Raw genomic sequence first — 18,762 nt, forward strand, 5'->3', positions numbered from 1 at the left:
CTGTGTTTAATGAGAAGCTGTTTGACGTTTGAAAATCAGGGATGAATAAGATGAGTTGGTTTATAAGCTAGAAAGATGATTCTGGTGAGAGGGAATGAGTAATTCTCAACCTGGACTGCACTTTAAAACACGTTAATATCAACTCACCGTACTTTGAGTTTCTGATTACTTGGCCTGGAAGTGAGGCTTAAGCATTGGTCTTTTTATGCCACTGGTTTTCTTCCTTCCTTTTTTTTTTTTTCTTTTTTTTTTTTTTGAGACTTGAGTCTGTCTCTGTTGCTTAGGCTAGAGAGCAGTGGTGAGATCTCGGCTCACTGTAACCTCTGCCTCCGGGGTTCAAGTGATTCTCCTGCCTCAGCCTCCGAAGTAGCTGGGATTACAGGGACCTGCCACCATGCCTGGCTAATTTTTGTGTTTTCAGTAGAGACCCCCGTCTCTACAACACATTCACCGTGTTGGTCAGGCTGGTCTCAAACTCCTGACCTCAGGTGATCCACCTGCCCTGGCCTCCTAAAGTGCTGGGATTGCAGGTGTAAGCCACCATGCCCGGCCTGGTTTTCTTTTTTTTAAACAATTTCTTTTTTTAGAGGTGGGGTTTCACTATATTGCCCAGGCTGGACTCAAACTCCTGGGCTCAAGGGATCCTCTCACCTTGGCCTCCTGAGTAATTTCACTTACAGGTGCCTGCCATCAGGCCAGGCTTAACCATTGCCCTTTTTGAAAAGTTTTCCAGGTGGTTTGAATGTGCAGTCAGGATGAAAGCCCCCAGGGACATTTGGCAATGTCTAAATACATTTTAGGTTGTCATACCTGGGGGTGCTCCTGGCATCTAGTAGGTGGAGGACATGGATGCTGCTAAACATCCTACAACACTCAGGACAGCCGCCCCCACCAACCCCCAAAGAATGATCCAACTCCAAGCGTCGATGGGGCCACGGTTGAGAGCCCTGAGCGAAGGAGCACCCCGGAGGCTGGAGACAGATGCCACAGCTGGAAGGCAGAACCTGATAGTTCGGGAGACGGGTTAGAAGAAGTTCCACAGAGGCAGGATTGAGTGGGCAGGTAAGAGATGTGTTGTAAACAAAAGCAGTCAGACTGGGCAACGTACCAAGACCCATCTCTACAAAAAAATTTAAAAAATAGCTGGGGGCCAGGAGCCATGGCTCACGCCTTTATCCCTGCACTTTGGGAGGCCAAGGTGGGTGGATCACTTGAGCCTAGGTATTTGAGACTAGCCTGGGCAACATGGTGAAACCCTGTGTCTACCAAAAATACAAACACACACACACACAAATGAGCTGGGCGTGCTGGCAGGCATCTCTAGTCCCAGCTGCTCGGGAGGCTGAGGTATGAAAATCACCTGAACCTAGGAGGCAGAGGTTGCAGTGAGCTGGGATTGTGCCACTGCACTCCAGCCTGGGTGACAGAGCCAGAACCTGTCTCAAAAAAAAAAAAAAAAAAAAAAAAATTAGCTGGGCAGGGTGGCACTTGCCTGTAGTCTTAGCTATGGGACGCTAAAGTGGGAGGATCACTTGTGCCCAGGAGTTTGAGGCCACAGTGAGCTATGATCGTGCCGCTGCACTCCAGCCTGAAAAAAAAAAAAAGGGATAAAAAAGCCCATTCAACAGAAGTTGGCCACATCTTGGCTGGGGTCGCCTGGAACAATTCCCAGGCTTTTGACCAGGGTGGGAAGAGCAGATTTTGGTGAAAGACTACGAAGCACTGGTTAGGGCATAGTGCTCGTGTCTGAGCGTCTGGGAGACATTGTGCGAGACAGCGGGAGGGTGGCTGGACTCTGTGTGGCCAGGCTTATTAGCAGGAACACATCCTCCTCTGTTAGAAAAACAACTCTGCAGTTCTGGGTCACTTTTCCCATCTCTGTATAGAAAAGTACCGATTGTTATTGTTCCCCCGGGTGCCTTCTCCAGCTTAAAGGAAAATTCCAGCCCCAGAGATCTTCCGCCGTGAGTGACAGCTCCTTAATGTGAGGAGCAGCGTGGGCGTGGTGGGTGGGATGTCAGATCCATCAAAGCCCTCATTCCTGATCCCTCTGTGATGTCGGGGTTCCCTGGCGCGCCCACTGTCATGCCTCAGCACGTTGGCATCTGAGAGGGGAAAGGTGCAGCTGACACCCTGACACCCTTCTCCCCAACACGGGGTCAGACAGGGTCCCGCGGTGGCCTGGTTGTGCAGCACTGACATGTTGCCTGGGAACGAAGCGGGGCTGATGCTTTGTCTTGGGCGGAGCTGGGAAGCAGAGTGCGTTTGGGAGTGAGAGTGTTGGCCTTTGAGGGTGAGGATGCCCCCGAGGACACAAGGAGGAGAGTGCAAGGTCTGCTGAAGTTTGCAGCAGAATAGCAAGGGCATCTCACTCCCTGGAGAACTCAGGAAACAGTTCAGATTCTCCCCTCTCTGTGCAGGGGAAGGGATGTTTCTGATTGAATATAGGACACAGAGTCTGTATGAGTTTGTAGGACCGTTGTCACAAAGAACCATAGACTGAGTGGCTTAAGCAACAGATACTTCTTTGCTGACAGTTCTGGAGGCTGGAAGTCAGAGATCAAAGTGTGGCACGGTTGGCTTCTCCTGAAGCTTCTTTCTTTGGCTGGCAGATGGCTGCTCTCTCTCTGTCCTCGCATCATCTTCCCTCTGTGTCTCTCTGTGTCCTAATCTGTTCTCATAAAGACACTGGTCATAGGGGATTAGGGTCCACTCCGTGACCTCATTTCGCCGCTTTATTTTATTTTTTTATTTTTATTGAGACTGAGTCTCGCTCTGTCGCCCAGGCTGGAGTGCAATGGCGAGGTCTCGGCTCACCGCAACCTCTGCCTCCTGGGTTCAAGAGATTCTTCTGCCTCAACCTCTCGAGTAGCTGGGACTACAGGTGCCCGCCACCATGCCTGGCTAATTTTTTTGTATTTTTAGTAGAGACGGGGTTTCACCATATCGGCCAGGCTGGTCTTGAACTCCTGACCTCTTGATCCGCCCGCCTCGGCCTCCCAAAGTACTGGGATTACAGGCATGAGCCATATGCCCAGCCTCATTTTTACTTTTTTGAGACTGAGTCTCGTTCCGTGACCAGGCTGGAGTGCAGTGGCTCGATCTCGGCTCACTGCAACCTCTGCCTGCCAGGTTCAAGCGATTCTTCTGCCTCAGCTCCTGAGTAGCTGGGATTGTAGGTGCCTGCCACCACTCCTGGCTTTTATTTATTTATTTATTTATTTATTTATTTATTTATTTATTTGTATTTTTAATAGAGATGAGGTTTTGCCATGTTGGCCAGGCTGGTCTCAAACTCCTGACCTCAAATGATCCACCCATCTCAGCCTCCCAAATTGCTGGGATTACAGGCATGAGCCACTGCACCTGGCCTCATTTCACCTCTTTAAAGATTTTATCTCCAAAAGCAGTCACATTCTGAGGTACTGAGACTTAGGACTTCAATGTACGAATTTATAGGGGGACGCAGTTCAGCCCATAGAGCTAGAGTTCTGTGGTTTCCTGGGGTGACTGAGGAGACGCCTCAGAGGAATTTGTACGGGGAAAGGTCTGAGGAGAAAGGATCGGGATCCCAATGGGCCGAACTCCCTCAAAATGTTCCTGAGGTTCACGTGACATTCCCTCCTCCCACCCAGCCCTTCTTTCTGTGAAGGGTGACACACCTGCTAGAAAGAAATCTGACTCCCCTCATTGTGTTTTAAAAATAACTCTCATTATTCCTCCTCTGAAGGTTATTTTCAAAGTCTTTATAACTCGATTTTTTTAAAATGCAAAACAAGGAATCAAATCTGCCAACTTTCTGTCGGAGAAACTCAGGTTTCTAACTTTTAAAGTGGGATTATATGTCTTCTCCAATATATGGACTCCCTGTTTTTATAACATGCTGTTGTTACATCTAATAAAAACCATTTTGAATGAAGGCAGCCTTTCATCCGGCAGCTAATGTGGGAAAAAGGAGTCTTGGGCCCTCATATTAGAAAACCTTGGCCGGGCATGGTGGCTCACACCTGTAATCCCAGCACTTTGGGAGACCAAGGCAGGCGCATCACGAGGTCAAGAGATTGAGACCATCCTGGCAAACATGGTGAAACCCCGTCTCTACTAAAAGTACAAAAATTAGCTGGGTTTGGTGGTGTGCACCTGTAGTCCCAGCTACTTGGGAGGCTGAGGCAGGAGAATCGCTTGAACCCGGGAGGCGGAGGTTGTAGTGAGCCAAGATCCGCCACTGCACTCCAGCTTGGCAACAGAATGAGACTCCGTCTCAAAAAAAAAAAAAAAAAGAAAAAAAAGAAAAAAAAGAAAATCTTGGCCAGGCGTGGTGGCTCACACCTGTAATCTCAGCACTTTGGGAGGCTGAGGCGGGCAGATCACAGGAGTTTGAGACCAGCCTGGGCAACATGGTGAAACCTCGTCTCTACTAAAATACAAAAAATTAGCGTGGGGTGCGTGCCTGTAGTCCTGGCTACTTGGGAGGCTGAGGCATGAGAATCGCTTGAGCCTGGGAGGTGGAGGTTACAGTGAGCCAAGATCACGCCACTACACTCCAGCTTAGGCTATGGAGTGAGACTCCGTCTCAAAAACAAACAAACAAACAAAAGAAAATCAGGCACTTCTTGGGTACCATGGAGACCTGAGGTCACAGTTAGTGGAAAACTCCAGAAGGAGTCACTCCCGCAACCTGTCGGCTCCTTCGTTCCCTGGGCCACTCCCAGGAGCAGCAGCTCTACCTCCCAGCGCCCCGCAAACACCCTCCTGGGGTTGTCCCTTTGCTCCCCTCATTGCTGCTGGACCTACAGCTGACCCAGTGACCTCAGATGCCGCCAAGTCCTGACACTGCAGATGGCCGAGGACTATGGCTCTGAGTCCTTGTTCCAAAGACAATTCCGTGAGCCGAGAATGTATCCGTGCAGAGGAAGCTGACAGTCAGTCTTGCACTGGGAGTCCCTGGAGCTGCCTGGGTTCTGCACGCTGGCTGGCTCTGTGCTCAGAGTGGCCTCAGCTGTGTACCTGCCCTTGGCCCATTTCTCGAAATCATGGTTCAGCTGCAAATGCTGGTTTAGCAACAAAGATTGAAGTAGGGAATCTCACCCCTCAGCATCAAATTAGGACATGGTCCCACGCTCCTTGGGAAGGTGGGAGCCTTCCAGCTTCAGGCTGCCTGAGTGACAGGCGGCAGGTAGCATTTTTCCACTTCAGGACTCCCTTGAATGACCCGTCACCTTGAATGCACCTGGATCATTCTCTCTCTCTTTTAAAAACTTTTTTTTTTTTTTTTTTTTGAGACAGAGTCTCACTGTGTTACCCAGGCTGGAGTGCGGTGGCGTGATCTCAGCTCACTGCAACCTCCACCTCCCGGGTTCAAGTGATTCTGCTGCCTCAGCCTCCTGAGTAGCTGGGATTACAGGCATGTGCCATCACACCCGGCTAATTTTTGTTTTTTTTGTAGAGATAGGGTTTCACCTTGTTGGCCAGGCTGGTGTCGAACTCCCGCCCTCAAATGATCTGTCTGCTTCACCCTCAAAGTGCAGGGATTACAGGCGTGAGCCACTGTGCCCGGCCTCTCTTTAAAAATTTTTTATTTTATTGCGGTAAGAACATTTAACATGAGATCTACCCTTTCAAAACTAAGTGCATAATACAATATTGTTGACTTGAGGTACAATGTTGTACAGTACATGTCTAGAATGTATTCATCTCATTTAACTGAAAGTTCTTTATGTCTGTTGAGTAGCAACTCCCCGTTTTCCATTCTCCCTGACCCCTGGCAACCACCATTCTGATATTTGATCTATGAATTCGTCTATTCTAGGTACTTCATGTAAGTGGAATGTGTGGTATTTGTCCTTCTGTGACTGACCTATTTCACTTAGCATAATTAACCCCAGGTTCATCCATTTGCTTGCATATTGCAGAATTTCCTTCTTTTCAAAAGCCAAACAATGTTCTTTTGTATGCATAGAACACATTTTCTTTGTTCATCTGATAGTGGACACTTAGGTTATTTCCACATTTTGGCTAACGTGAATAGTGCTGCAGTGAACATGGGGGTGCAGGTATCTTTTGCAGAGCCTGATTTCAATTCTTTTGGATACATACCCAGAAGTGGTATTGTTGGATGCTGTGGTAGTTCTATTTTTAATTTTTCTGATGAACCTCCATACTGTTTTCCACAGCAGCTGCACCATTTTGCATTTCTACCAACAGTGCTCAGGGTTCCCATTTCAATGTCTTTCCATTTCTGAATTAAGAAACCTGAGTCCTTCTTATACCACCCCTCCCTTGGAGTGAAGCTGGGTCCTCACCATCTATGGAGATTCTGTTGGCCCTCTCTGCACTCTTTTTATGATCATCTCAGCCAGTCTGCAGTTGCTATTTTTTGAGGGGGTGGGCAGGGAGAGGAGGACAAGGGCTCCCTGTGTTTCCCAGGCTGGTTTTGAACTCCTGGGCTCAAGTGATCTTCCTGCCTCAACCTTCCGGGTAGCTGGGATTACAGGCATGAGCCACCATGTCTGACTTGCAATTGCTATTTCATAAATACTTTGTGCACAGAATGATATGAAATACTTTGTATGCTTAATCTCATTTCGTCTTCACAATATCCCTATGATGAATGGTTTTGGTGTTTTTTTGTTTTTGTTTTTGTTTTGAGACAAGGTCTCACTGTTGTGCAGACTGGAGTGCAGTGATGTGATCTCGGCTCACTGCAACCTCTGCCTCCTGGGTTCAAGGGATTCTCCCACCTCAGCCTCCCAAGTGGCTGGGACTATAGGCACCTGCCACCACACCTGGGTAATTTTTGTATTTTTGTCAGATATGGTGTTTTACCATGTTGACCAGGCTGGTCTTGGACTCCTGACCTCAAGTGATCCACCCACCTTGGCCTCCCAAAATGCTGAGATTACAGGCATGAGCCATCACACCGGGCCTGATACTATTGTAAGCTCTGTTTTACAGATAAATGAGTCCTAGTGAAATTTAGCAATTTACCTAAAGCCTCTAGCTTCTAAATTGGAGCAGAGATGTGAACTGAGCTTTCTCTGCATTCAGACTCCTAGCTTTCATATTAGTTAACTTTTTATTTTCATGTAACTGTCTGCTTAACTCTCTGAAGACTGGGTATATGTCTTCTACCTTGTATCCTTGCAGTACAGAGTTCTTAATACATGCTCCATAAATACCTATACTTATTTGCTTTGTTGACCTGGGTTTCTATTCCTGGGCACCTAAACACAACCCTGCATGCAAAGTTTCAAAATGTATTAGTATGAATGCTACTAATATTAGTAATTCTAACCATAGCAATGAACATATGTCTCTCCTGACACAGCATATATCATTATGCATACATAACATATATCTCTCCTTATAGAGCATTTTACATAATTAAATTCTAAGGGATTATAAAGCCACAAATTAATTAAATTCTAAGGTATTATAGAATCATTTACTAGTCCACATACTATCATGGTGCCCATATTATGGCAGAGAAGGGAGATTCAGAGAGGTTAAGTGAGTTGCCCAAGATCCTACAGTAAAGAGAGAAGGGAAATCCCACAGAGCCTGAGTGCTTTTTCTTTGGACCGCAAGCAAGTACCTTCAGATCACAAAAGGATTTTGTAAATTTTAATGAGCCAGTGTTGGGAGATGTTGTTTAATTCAATGCCAAGAGACTAATGATGGTGTAAGCAAGGTGGCTAAATGGAGGGGAGAGGGGAAACAGGTAAATGGATGAAATGTTTTACTTCGGGTAATGGTGGGAATGTGGACAGACTGGGTGTGAGAACAGCCTTCCACGTGGATGTCCAGCTGCACGCAGCAGCCCAGACCTCAGGAGAGAGCCCTGGGCGTGAAGGCAGGAAAGGGCTTTGTTCCCCGCTGCTGGTTCACGTTCTGTGCTTCTGCTCCTGTGGCCCTTCCGCCTGGAACACCCTCACCCATGCTCCTTTTCTCTTTCTGCTTCCTAATACTTGCTAAACTTTGTAAAATTCAACCTAGGAAGCTGGGCGCAGTGGCTCATGCCTGTACTCCCGGTACTTTGGGAGGCCGAAGTGGGTGGATCATTTGAGATCAGGAGTTTGAGACCAGCCTGGCCAACATGGTAAAACCCTGTTTCTACTAAAAATACAAAAATTAGCTGGGCGTGATGGTGGGCGCCTGTAATCCCAGCTACTCGAGAGGCTGAGGCAAGAGAATCGCTTGAACTCAGGAGGTGGAGATTGCAGTGAGCTGAGATCGCGCCACTGTACTCCAGCCTGAGCAATAGAGCAAGACTCAGTCTAAAAAAAAAGAAAGAAAAATCAATCTAGGAGGAGTCCTTCCCTCCTGCCCGGCCCTAGGCACTGCTGTGTTCACATGACACCATAGACTCACCCTTGTCATTGCACATTGTGCATTATCCTGGAATATGCTTGCACTGGTCAGTGAGATCTTTGGGCTCAGGGACCACAGCTGCTTCTCTCTGGTTTCCCAGAGTCCATCATGACTGCCTGGATGTCGAATGACCAACTGACCATTGGCAAGTACATCTGGGACATGGGGAGTAGACAGCTTTCCCGTTAGTGAGGGCTTTTCTAGGGGAACATGAAGTTTGAAACCTCTGCACATGAAGCTTTGTCAGGGTCAGTAGCAAACACCGAATAACAAGAGAAACACCTGGGTTTTCTCTAGTCATCTTTGTTGACTAGTGTCAAACATCCAGTTTGTTTAAAAAAAAAATCCTTCAGGCTGGATGAGGTGGCTCACGACTATAATCTCAGTGCTTTGGGAGGCTGAGGCAGGTGGATCACTTGAGGTCAGGAGTTCAAGACCAGCCTGGCCCACATGGCGAAGCCCCGTCTCTACTAAAAATACAAAAATTGGCCGGGCGTGGTGCCATTGTGTCTGTAATCCCAGCCACTCGGGAGGCTGAGGCAAGACAGTTGCTTGAGCCCAGGAAGTGACAGTTGCAGTGAGCCAAGTTCGTGCCACTGTGCTCCAGCCTGGGCGACAGAGGGAGACCTGCCTCAAAAAATAAAATAAAATAAAAATAAATCCTTCAGTTGATATTGTTTCCATTTGATTTTTTCAAGTGGGAAATAATTTTTAGTAATAAAAATGAAAAAAAAAAAACTCTAAATGATAGTCAGGGCTGTCGTTGTGGCTGCCTTCCTGCAGTTCAGGCTTCCTCGGACAGTTTCTTAATTCTCTTTAGCTTCAACTCTCCCTGACATTCATGGCTCTAATTCATGTCTCTGACCCTGTCTCTTCTGAACCTGGGGCAGTCATTTCCAATCACCTCCCAGACGTTGTGGGAATCTCAGCAGCCCCTTGCAGTCGACCTGCCAAGGCAGATGCCTTTGCTTCCAGAAGTGGCTTCTTCTTTTGCATTTTCTAGTTTGGTAACTGGTAAATCTGGTCGCATAAGTTCCAAACCTTGGCATTATTCTGTGTCACCCTCAGTGAACCACTCAGTCACTTGCAAATACAGTTTATTTTTGCTCTTTTAGGGCTCTGAAAGTCATGCCTCCTTACCATCTTCCTGGCCACTGTCTCATTTATTTATTAATTCACATCACCTGTTTACTGGGTACTACCTATGTGCCAGGCACGCTTCCTGACACTTGACATCCGGCCGCAAACAACAACAGACAAAGACCCCTAGGAAGAGCTTACTTTCCAGGAGCAAAGGGAGATGCACCATCAACAATGTAATAACTAGGTCAATTATTTTGTATGTTTGAAGAACACGCATGCTCTTGAGAAACGGAGCAGGGGGTCAGGAATGCCAAGGGTGGAGTTCAGGGTTGCAGCTTTAGGAATGGTCAGGGTGGGCCTCCTGAGACCGTCAGAAGGGGAAGGAGGTGAGGAGGGAGCCAAATTGGTCTCTTGGGAAGACTGGCCCAGGTAGAGGGAACAGCCAGAGCATGGGACCCACCCAAGGCTGGCTGGGAGTGTCCTTGGTATGGCTGGGGGAAGGAAGGTGGCCAGTGTGGCTGGATCAGAGGGAGCTGGTGGGGAGTGGTAGGAAAGAAGTCAGAGAGGAAGGAGGTCCCGAACATGTAGACCAGTAGGGAAACTTTATCATTTACTCGGTGTCAAGTGGCCCTTGCAGTGGAACAGCCACGCAGAAGAGTGACATATTCTAAAATAATGGAAAGCCCATCTGCCTGCTCTGCTGAGAGTACGAAGAGTGGGAGTGCTAAGGGTTGAAGCGCTGTCATTTCTTTTCTTTTTGTAAAAAGAGACAGGGTCTCGCTCTGTCACCCAGGCTGAGTGCAGTGGTGCGATCATAGCTCACTGTAGCCTGGAATTCCTGGGCTCAAGTGATCCTCCTGCCTCAGTCTCCCAAGTAGCTGGGAGCTACAGGCATGTGCCACCATGCCCAGATAATTTTTAACTTTTTTGTAGAGGCAAGACCTCACTATGTTGCCCGGGCAGGTCAGAAACTCCTGGACTCAAGCGATCCTCCCGCCTCTGCCTCCCAGAATTTGGGATTACAGGCGTGAGCCCCTGTGCCTGGTCACTGTTGTTCCTCACCTGGGCTGTATGCAATAGCTTTGAAGAGGTCACTGCACTTTTCTCTACCTCTGCAAACTTCTTCATACTTCATGTTCTTCTCTCTGTCATGGGCCACGTTTCCAAAATGCTCTCCAGGAACAGTCACTGGAACAAAATCTACACTGCAGGGGTGGCTTTGAGGTCCATGTGATCTGGCCTCTACTGGCTATTCCAGCCGCAACTCCTGCTGTTTTCTGTTCCACTAACCCTGGGAGCTGTCATCCTTTCACGCCTTTGCCCATGGTGTTCCTTCACTTTCTGTCCAGCAAAATCCTTTCTTTTTTTTTTTGAGACAGAGTCTTGCTTTGTTGCCCAGGCTGGAGTGCAGTGGCGTGATCTCGGCTCACTGCAAGCTCCGCCTCCCGGGTTCATGCCATTCTCCTGCCTCAGCCTCCCGAGTAGCTGGGACTACCGGCGCCCGCCACCACGTCCGGCTAATTTTTTTGTCTTTTTTGGTAGAGACAGGGTTTCACCGTGTTAGCCAGGATGGTCTCGATCTTCTGACCTCGTGATCCGCCCGCCTCAGCCTCCCAAAGTGCTGGGATTACAGGCATGAGCCACCGCACCCAGCCCAGCAAAATCCTTTCTCGTTAAGCTCCATCTTTCCTTAAAAGCCACCCCAGAATCTCCCAGTCAGGATGAATGTGCGAGTCTTCACACCAGGGATGGGATCTGTGGTTGTGGAGCACACCTTAGTCCTGGCTGCATTAGAGTCACTCAGTGCCCACCTGGCTCCTGTACCAGATGGGGAACCCCGGTGTCCGTCTTTGCATTTTGAGATCCCTCTCAGTGCAGTGGAAATGGCCCTGCACAACTTTCAAAATTGTTCTTGTCAGTCGGCTTTTTCCTGTTCTGTCTTGCAGATTGAAGCGCTCGTGAAGGACATGCAGAACCCAGAGACAGGGGTCCGAATGCAGAACCAGAGGGTCCTGGTCACCAGCGTTCCTCATGCCATGACAGGTGATGTAGCTTGCACTTTAGTCTTGGCCTGGAATAGACCTCAGAGGCCCAATATGGCCCACCTCCTGTATTTGTAAAAAACTTTATTTCTGAATAAAGTTTTATTGGAACACATCCATGTTCACTCATTTATGTATTGTCTATGGCTGCTCTTACACTACAATGGCAGAGTTAAAATATATAGTTGTGGACAGGCACAGTGGCTCACACCTATAATCCCAGCACTTTGGGAGGCCTAGGCAGGACGATCACTTGAGGTCAGGAGTTCAAGACCAGCCTGACCAACATGGGGAAACCCTATCTCTACTAAAAATACAAAAATTAGCCAGGTGTGGTGGTGCATGCCTGTAATCCCAGCTACTTGGGAGGCTGAGGCATGAGAATCACTTGAACCTGGGAGGCGGAGGTTGCAGTGAGCCAAGATCGTACCACTGCACTCCAGCCTGGATGACAGAACAAGACTCCCACAAAGCTGAAATGTTTATTTACTATCTAGCACTCTGCAGAGTACATTTGCTGACCCCCGGACTAAAGTCTTCCTCTGAGGAAGGGGTCAGGAGGGAGAAAAGGACTCAACAGGTCATTTCCTGAAGCCATTCCTCCCAGAAGTTCATTTTAGAAACCTTCACTGTCATTTTTTGTTTGTTGTTTTGTTTGCTTTGTTTTAATGAAACCAAGCAACAGAAAAAAAAAATACTATTTAGCAGAAAAAAGTTGGCCTTTGTTTTGCTCCACCTTCTACCTTCTAATTCATTTCAGGCCCTTCTCAACTGCCCTTTCGGGGTGATGCCACTGTCTCCTCTCTCTCTGTGTGTGTGTAGGGGGGTGACATGCCTGCAGAGCATCATTTGGGGATATTGGCAAGAGGGGCTGGACACCAAACTAGGAGAGCATTTTGGTTAATGTGTTACCTGTTTTCTGATCTTGATTTTGCAGTAAAGATAATGTTTCATACTTAGGTGTATTGCCTGCAGAAGCAGACAGCTTCTCATAGCCCAAGCCAGGGCCTCACCACTGCTGTGCTCAACGTGAGGCCTCCCTCTATGCCACCCCTGACTTGACTATTTATTTTTCACTCAAGGTGCCCTAGTCTTTGCAGAGACAAGCTGGCTCACGGCCTCCCCTTTCCCTTTCTGACTGCTTAGAAGAAAGGATGCCCCCACCAGCAATGTGTCACTCAGGTTTCCTTGCGTGCAAGCAACAGAAGACCCACTCTTTTATTGGAGCAAAAGGGGAATTAATTGAAACGCTATAGAGCAGCTCATGGAGGAAAGGAAACATTGATAAGCCAGACTTTGGAAAGGCTAAGAACCAGAGTAGCTCTGGGCACCCAAAGAGTGGAAACAGTGGGCAGACTTTTCAGGGTGCCTTTGCATCCCCCATCACCTCAGATGCAGCCGGGACAATTCTTCCTGAAGGCATCCCTGACCCCGTCCCCCTCCCTGCCTCTGATTGTCATTAATTTTGGCCTGAATTCTCCACTGGACTGGGGCCCTTCGAAGGAAAGTATCTTGTCTTGCTCATCTGGGTAACCCCAATGCTTAGCAGAGCCGTGTTTGTAACAGATGGTTAGTAAAAGTTTATTGAATGCGTGAGTCACTTCTTGTCTGTCATTGTGTGGAGAGTGCAGGATTAAATCCTTCAGGTGTCTTTTCTAGCTATAGCCCTGGTCTCAGTTTACTCTCTCCATTGTTTTGTTTGTTTGTTTGTTTTGAGACAGGGTCTCATGCTGCCTTCCAGGCTGGAGTGCAGTAATGCAATTATGGCTCACTGCAGGCTTGACCTGCTGGGCTCAAGTGATCCTCCTGCCTCGGTTTTCCAAAGTGCTGGGATTGCCAGCTCAAGTCTCCACAGCTGGCCAGTTTTCTCATTTTTAATGCAAGAATAGCAATCCCTCCCTAAGGGAACGAGTGCAGGAAGGAAGTGAGAGACTGATGTGCAGGTGCTGGGTGTGTAGTGGGTGCTGGATGGTGGTGGTAGCTGGCGCTTGCCCATGCGTTGTCTGTTAACACCCACAATAAAGTTAAGGGTAGATATGACTGCCCACTTTTTGCACATGGGGCTATGGAGACCAAAGAGTTTCAGCAACTTGCCTTCATGTCCTTAAGCTCATTTCATGAGTGAGCTTGAATTTCAGCCCAGCAATGTGACTCCAGAGTCCATATATATGTATATATTTGTTTATTTATTTTTAATTTTTACTTTTATTTATTTATTTTGTTTGAGACAGGCTCTTGCTCTATTGCTCAGGCTGGAGTGCAGTGGTGCTATCTTGGCTCATTGCAGCTTCTGCCTCCTGGGTTCTAGCGATTCTCGTGCCCCAGCTCTGAAGTAGCTAGGATTATAGGCGCCCACCACCACACCCAGCTAATTTTTGTATTTTTAGTAGAGATGGGGTTTCACCATGTTGGTCAGGCTGATCTCAAACTCCTGACCTCAGGTGATCTGCCCGCTTTGACCTCCCAAAGCGCTGGGATTACAGGCATGAGCCACCGCGCCCAGCCCAGAGTCCATATTCTTATCCACTGTCAGTGTGCACCAGCTGCTTTCCTTCCTTGTGCACGGGGCACACTTGGTTCCTGGATTTGGGCGAGGTTGCCCATCCTGCCATGTTTTTCCTTGTTCCTCCTGCACAGGTGAATTCCAGCTGCTGTAGAAACAACACAGGGAGAAGCCCTGGTCCAGCAACATCAGCACCGATAAAAACAAATTATTTAACTTCTTGGACGGCAGGCGTCCCAGGGCTTCCTCGGGACAAAGGTGACTGATGGGGGAGCCTGAGCAGTCTGCCATGCTGTCAGCACAGACTGCGTGGTACAGAGGCTGGTGGCACCATAATCTCATTTGATCTATTTCGGGAGGCAGTCAAGTGGATGAGAAAGCCCTCAGCTCCTCGGTGGAGAGAGCTAATCAGTCTGATGTCTGCCTGGGTCTGTCTCTCTGCCTGCGCAACACTGTGTAGCATTTAAAGAGAGAGACTTGGTGTGGAAAGTCTAAACACCTAGTCCTAGGATTTTAAGTAGGAGTTTAGATGAAGGATTTTGCTTTTGAACAGCCAACCAGGAGTGAATGATGCTAAGAACAACAGAAGTAGAACCATGGAAAGCCACGATGGTGTGCATGCGGACACTGACAGAGATCATGGCTGGACATTTGTGTCCTAGCGTATGGGCATGAAGGGAAGAACTGCAGGTTGTCTATACCCAGTCATGGTCATAGGCAGGCAATTATGCCCAGAGAGTGTGTATGTGGGTCATAAGAAGAAATGTCCCTGCACCACCTCCGAGGAGGGAAGTATCATTGGCAATTATCCAGACATAAAAACACAGGCAGTGGGGTCTCAATCCTGGCCCTCTTCTTTGGTGTGTTTTGTGGGCCTGTTCCCATGCAGACAGGTTTCCAGCTTAGCCTTTGGAAAGCAGGCTAGGATTGCTGGAAATGTGACCACTGGCGTCTGCATGACGGCCTCTGTGATGGGGTGCTTCATTCCAGGGCACCTTGTCTATCTTCTGAGATGCTCTTACCTTGTGCCTAGAAGGCGTACCTTCTGCTTGTGAGGCCAGAGGGCCCAGGCTGAGGAAAGGGGCTCAGAGCTTCTGTGGGGGTGTATGGCACCTCTGGGCTTGTTGATGGAACTTGGCTTGCCTTGACCCTTAGACAGATCTGAATCCTTGAGGGGAGCGGGTGGGTGGGACAGGTGCACGGTTGCACATTCTCTCCTGCCTCCAAGCCTGCATCTCCTGCTGACATTCTCTCCTGGCCTCCAAGCCTGCATCTCCTGCTGTTTTTCATGCCAGTTTTTCACTTTTTTTTTTTTTTTGGCGTGTGTGTGTTGTTCCCAAGCCAGCCCCTAAGATATGCCAGGCCTGGGGCGAGGGTACACATGGAGCCTTCATTCCATCATCTAAAGTTATAAATCAACTAGGATAGGTCCCATCTTCCTACCCTGACAAAAGTACCTTCACAACGTCATGGAAGGCCAGGTTCAAGTTTAGAATTTTCTGACTCGTCGGAGTTCTGCCTGGGAACTTGGGGAGATGGAGAGCCAGCCCCAGCCCCCAGCCTGTCCTCTTCCCATCCCTGGGTCTGTTTTACTCCCATGAGTCCTAGCTTGGTCCAGAGCCCTGCAAACAACTTGCCTCGGGTCTGCTTTGTGTGTGTGTGTGTGTGTGTGTGTGTGTGTGTGTTTAGACTTAGTCTATTTACTATCTAGTTAGTGAATAATAGTCCATGCACAAGTTACTGTCAAGTAAAAGGTCAATACGATAAGAGACGATAAAGATGAAGTGTGTATGGGCGGGGGCCGGGCCAGGCGGTGCGGTGTTAAGTTGCACATCTGCTGGAGTGAGATCATGGATAGCCTTGAATTACAGGCTGCAGAGTTGGGACTGAACATGATGGGGTGGGGGTTTCCGAAGGTTCTGAACAAAGAGGAATGAAATTGCAGCTGAACAGGAAGGAGACCAGTCAGGCAACAGCGTGGAGGAGCAGGGATATGTCAGGAGGCTATGACGATAATCGCAAACGTCTCTGTTTTGCAGGAAGTGATGTTCTGCAATGGATCGTCCAGCGGCTTTGGATCTCCAATCTGGGTGAGAGCTCATCTGGCAGTCAGTTATCCAGGACAGCTGTGTGTACAGCACCATGGGAGAAACTAAATAGAGACTTAGCCTGTGTTTCTGAGAAATTTGCATTTTAATTGGAGGGTCATGACCTTCGAGTGTAAAACTGCCAGAATCAAAAGCAAAGGCAGGATAATTTGGGGACAAAAGAGTTATTTTATACCAAATATTTAGAGCATAAATAACAGGGATAAGTGGGGAGGACTCAGTCAAGAAAGTCCTGGAGGGGGTGCTGTGTGTAGCTGGTCTTGAAAGAAGTGATGCTTGTGAATTGGTGAAGAGGAGCTCTGAGGGTCTTCCTGTAAGGGGACACTAGCAAGAACAATGGTGTAGAAATGGAATGAGCGGAAAGTGGAGGCGCGACAAGAGAGATTGAGAGTCATGGCTCCAGATGGCTATGGAGGGTGGCAGAGGGGTGGAAGAGCACCTGAAGATCTGGGAGATAGGCAATAGGTCGCCACAGACAATTTTCCAGCATGGCAGTGTGCATGATACTCGTATTTCAACTAGGGTGCCTGGCAGCAATTTAGAAGATGGATTGGAGCAGAAAGAAACTGGAGGGGATTTCACACTAGAAAATAGGCTGTTGGTACAATGAGGCATACAACTTTAGGACTCGGTCTTTGACGGAGGGAGCGAGACCTGGAGAGGGAGGGTTGGGGAGGAGGTCTTCCCACACCTTGGAGGCTGAGCTATGGGATGGGGAGATGGGTTGAGTCCTTGGACTGGGGGTTCCTGCAGGAATGGAGGGATGGAATCCCCTCCAGAGGATGGAAAGACATCTGCTTTCATTGGTGCTTTGGAGAAAGAACCAAAGAAGTTTGTCCTTTAATTGATATAATTGATAAACAAGGCTGTGCTTCCAAATAAACTGGAGCAGGGTAGGAATTAAAGTGAAATGGGAAGGAGAGGACCTGGGACCAGGTAGAGGTGAGCTTGGGATAGAAGTTGGCAATAAACATGGTGCTCCTCACTCATTCTTTGAGTGACAAAGTGTCCGTTGGTCCAACAGAGACATTTTCTTCCCAGTCCTGTGACCTTTCCCAGACCCAATGGGCCTACAGAGGCTTCTCTAGGCCTTCCTTAACCATCACCCGCTGCAGCAGACCACCTGTGGGTTCTGTTAACATCCAGGTTTCCTAGTTCCCATCCAGACTTACTGAGTTGTCATTCCTGAGGATAGGACCTGGGAGGTCCTCCTTTTAGCGTGCAACCCAGCTGATGCTTGTCCACAGCCAAGTTCAGGAACCAGTGTCCTCACTGCTCATGAGATGCAGTGCTGCTAGGAGGGGGCACCTGTCCTGGAGTTTGGGGTGCTGTGGGGGCTGGCAATGAGCTCCTGTCTCAGACCTGCTCTTAACATCCGTGTCTGAACTGCTTTTCCCAGAGGCACAGAACTTGGGCAACTTTATTGTCAGGTATGGCTACATTTACCCCCTGCAAGACCCCAAGAATCTCGTTCTCAAGCCTGATGGCAGCCTCTACCGATTTCAGGTGAGTCTTGGCCTTGACCTTGGCTGTTCATATAGGGTTGATCTCATTTGAAAAGATCTCATTTGTAAAGGTCGGGTTCATAGTTTCACAGATGAGGACTTCAGAAACGGTGGAGGGGGCTAAGGTGGTTCGATTTCTTTAGTCACAGAGTTGGGGTCCATTGAGTCACAATCCAGTTTTAAAGTGTGGTTTCCCTGGTTTCTTTTGCAGACACCATATTTCTGGCCCACCCAGCAGTGGCCAGCTGAAGATACCGATTACGGTAAATACTTCAGTCCCAACTATGCCTTTGGTGGTGCTTAACATGCTGCTTATTTACTTGCTGCATTTTGGTGACATTTGTCTTGCTGTCATTATGACCTTTATGTCAGTCCGCATCTGCACTGGGCATGTCCCCAGGGGCAAGGGACTGGGTGTGCTGAGCATTCTCTCCCCAACTCTGAGCGCAGCAGCCTCAGGCTCAGGGAGGCTGCAGATGGGGTTCTGAAAGATGATGATGGAAAATGTCATTGCTTTCTTTTCCAGCTATCTATCTGGCCAAGAGAAATATCAAGAAGAAAGGAATTTTGGAAGAATATGAAAAGGTATGGAGGTGCTTTTAAGTAGAGGTTATTATAATTGAGTGGAATATAGTTTTGAGCTATACTTTCCTCATTCTCACATCACTACATTCATATGCACTCTCATGATCCATCCAGCCAGCCAGCCAGCTAGCCATCCTTTTACTAATTAGAAGCAGCTAACTGAAGTAAATTCTTTCCCATGTCTAACTTTAGTTTCTCTTGCTGTAATTTAAGCCCTTGCCTCAGTGGCTACTGGGCACACGGTGGCTCCCCACTTCCTTTTGCCATCCCAAAACAATGTGACATAATTAATATGTACTCTAATGGACAACCCTTGGTTAACAGATTTGAACTTGAATTTTTTTTTTTTTTTTTTTTTTTAAGACGAAGTCTTGTTCTGTTGCCCAGGCTAAAATACAGTGGCATGATCTCAGCTCACTGCAACCTCCACCTCCTGGGTTCAAGCGATTCTCCTGCCTTAGCCTCCCGAGTAGCTGGGATTACAGGCATGTGCCACCACGCCTGGCTAATTTTTGTATTTTTAATAGAGATGTGGTTTCACCGTGTTGGCCAGGCTAGTCTCGAAC

General features: G+C 48.1%; 1 protein-coding gene across 2 annotated transcripts in view; it reads left to right on the forward strand.

Annotated features, from left to right (window-relative positions):
* The window catches only part of RGS9 (regulator of G protein signaling 9), a 91,603-nt gene that overhangs the window by 5,090 nt on the left and 67,751 nt on the right, over nucleotides 1-18,762 (forward strand). For both annotated transcript variants that reach the window (XM_025362119.1, XM_025362120.1), the window contains exons 2-6: nucleotides 11,400-11,496; nucleotides 16,038-16,088; nucleotides 17,506-17,612; nucleotides 17,823-17,874; nucleotides 18,138-18,196. In XM_025362119.1, the coding sequence (XP_025217904.1) occupies nucleotides 11,400-11,496; nucleotides 16,038-16,088; nucleotides 17,506-17,612; nucleotides 17,823-17,874; nucleotides 18,138-18,196 (366 nt within the window). The remainder of the gene's footprint in view (nucleotides 1-11,399; nucleotides 11,497-16,037; nucleotides 16,089-17,505; nucleotides 17,613-17,822; nucleotides 17,875-18,137; nucleotides 18,197-18,762) is intronic.

Source organism: Theropithecus gelada, chromosome 16 (assembly GCF_003255815.1).
Source record: "Theropithecus gelada isolate Dixy chromosome 16, Tgel_1.0, whole genome shotgun sequence".
NCBI classification, from domain to species: Eukaryota; Metazoa; Chordata; class Mammalia; order Primates; family Cercopithecidae; genus Theropithecus; species Theropithecus gelada.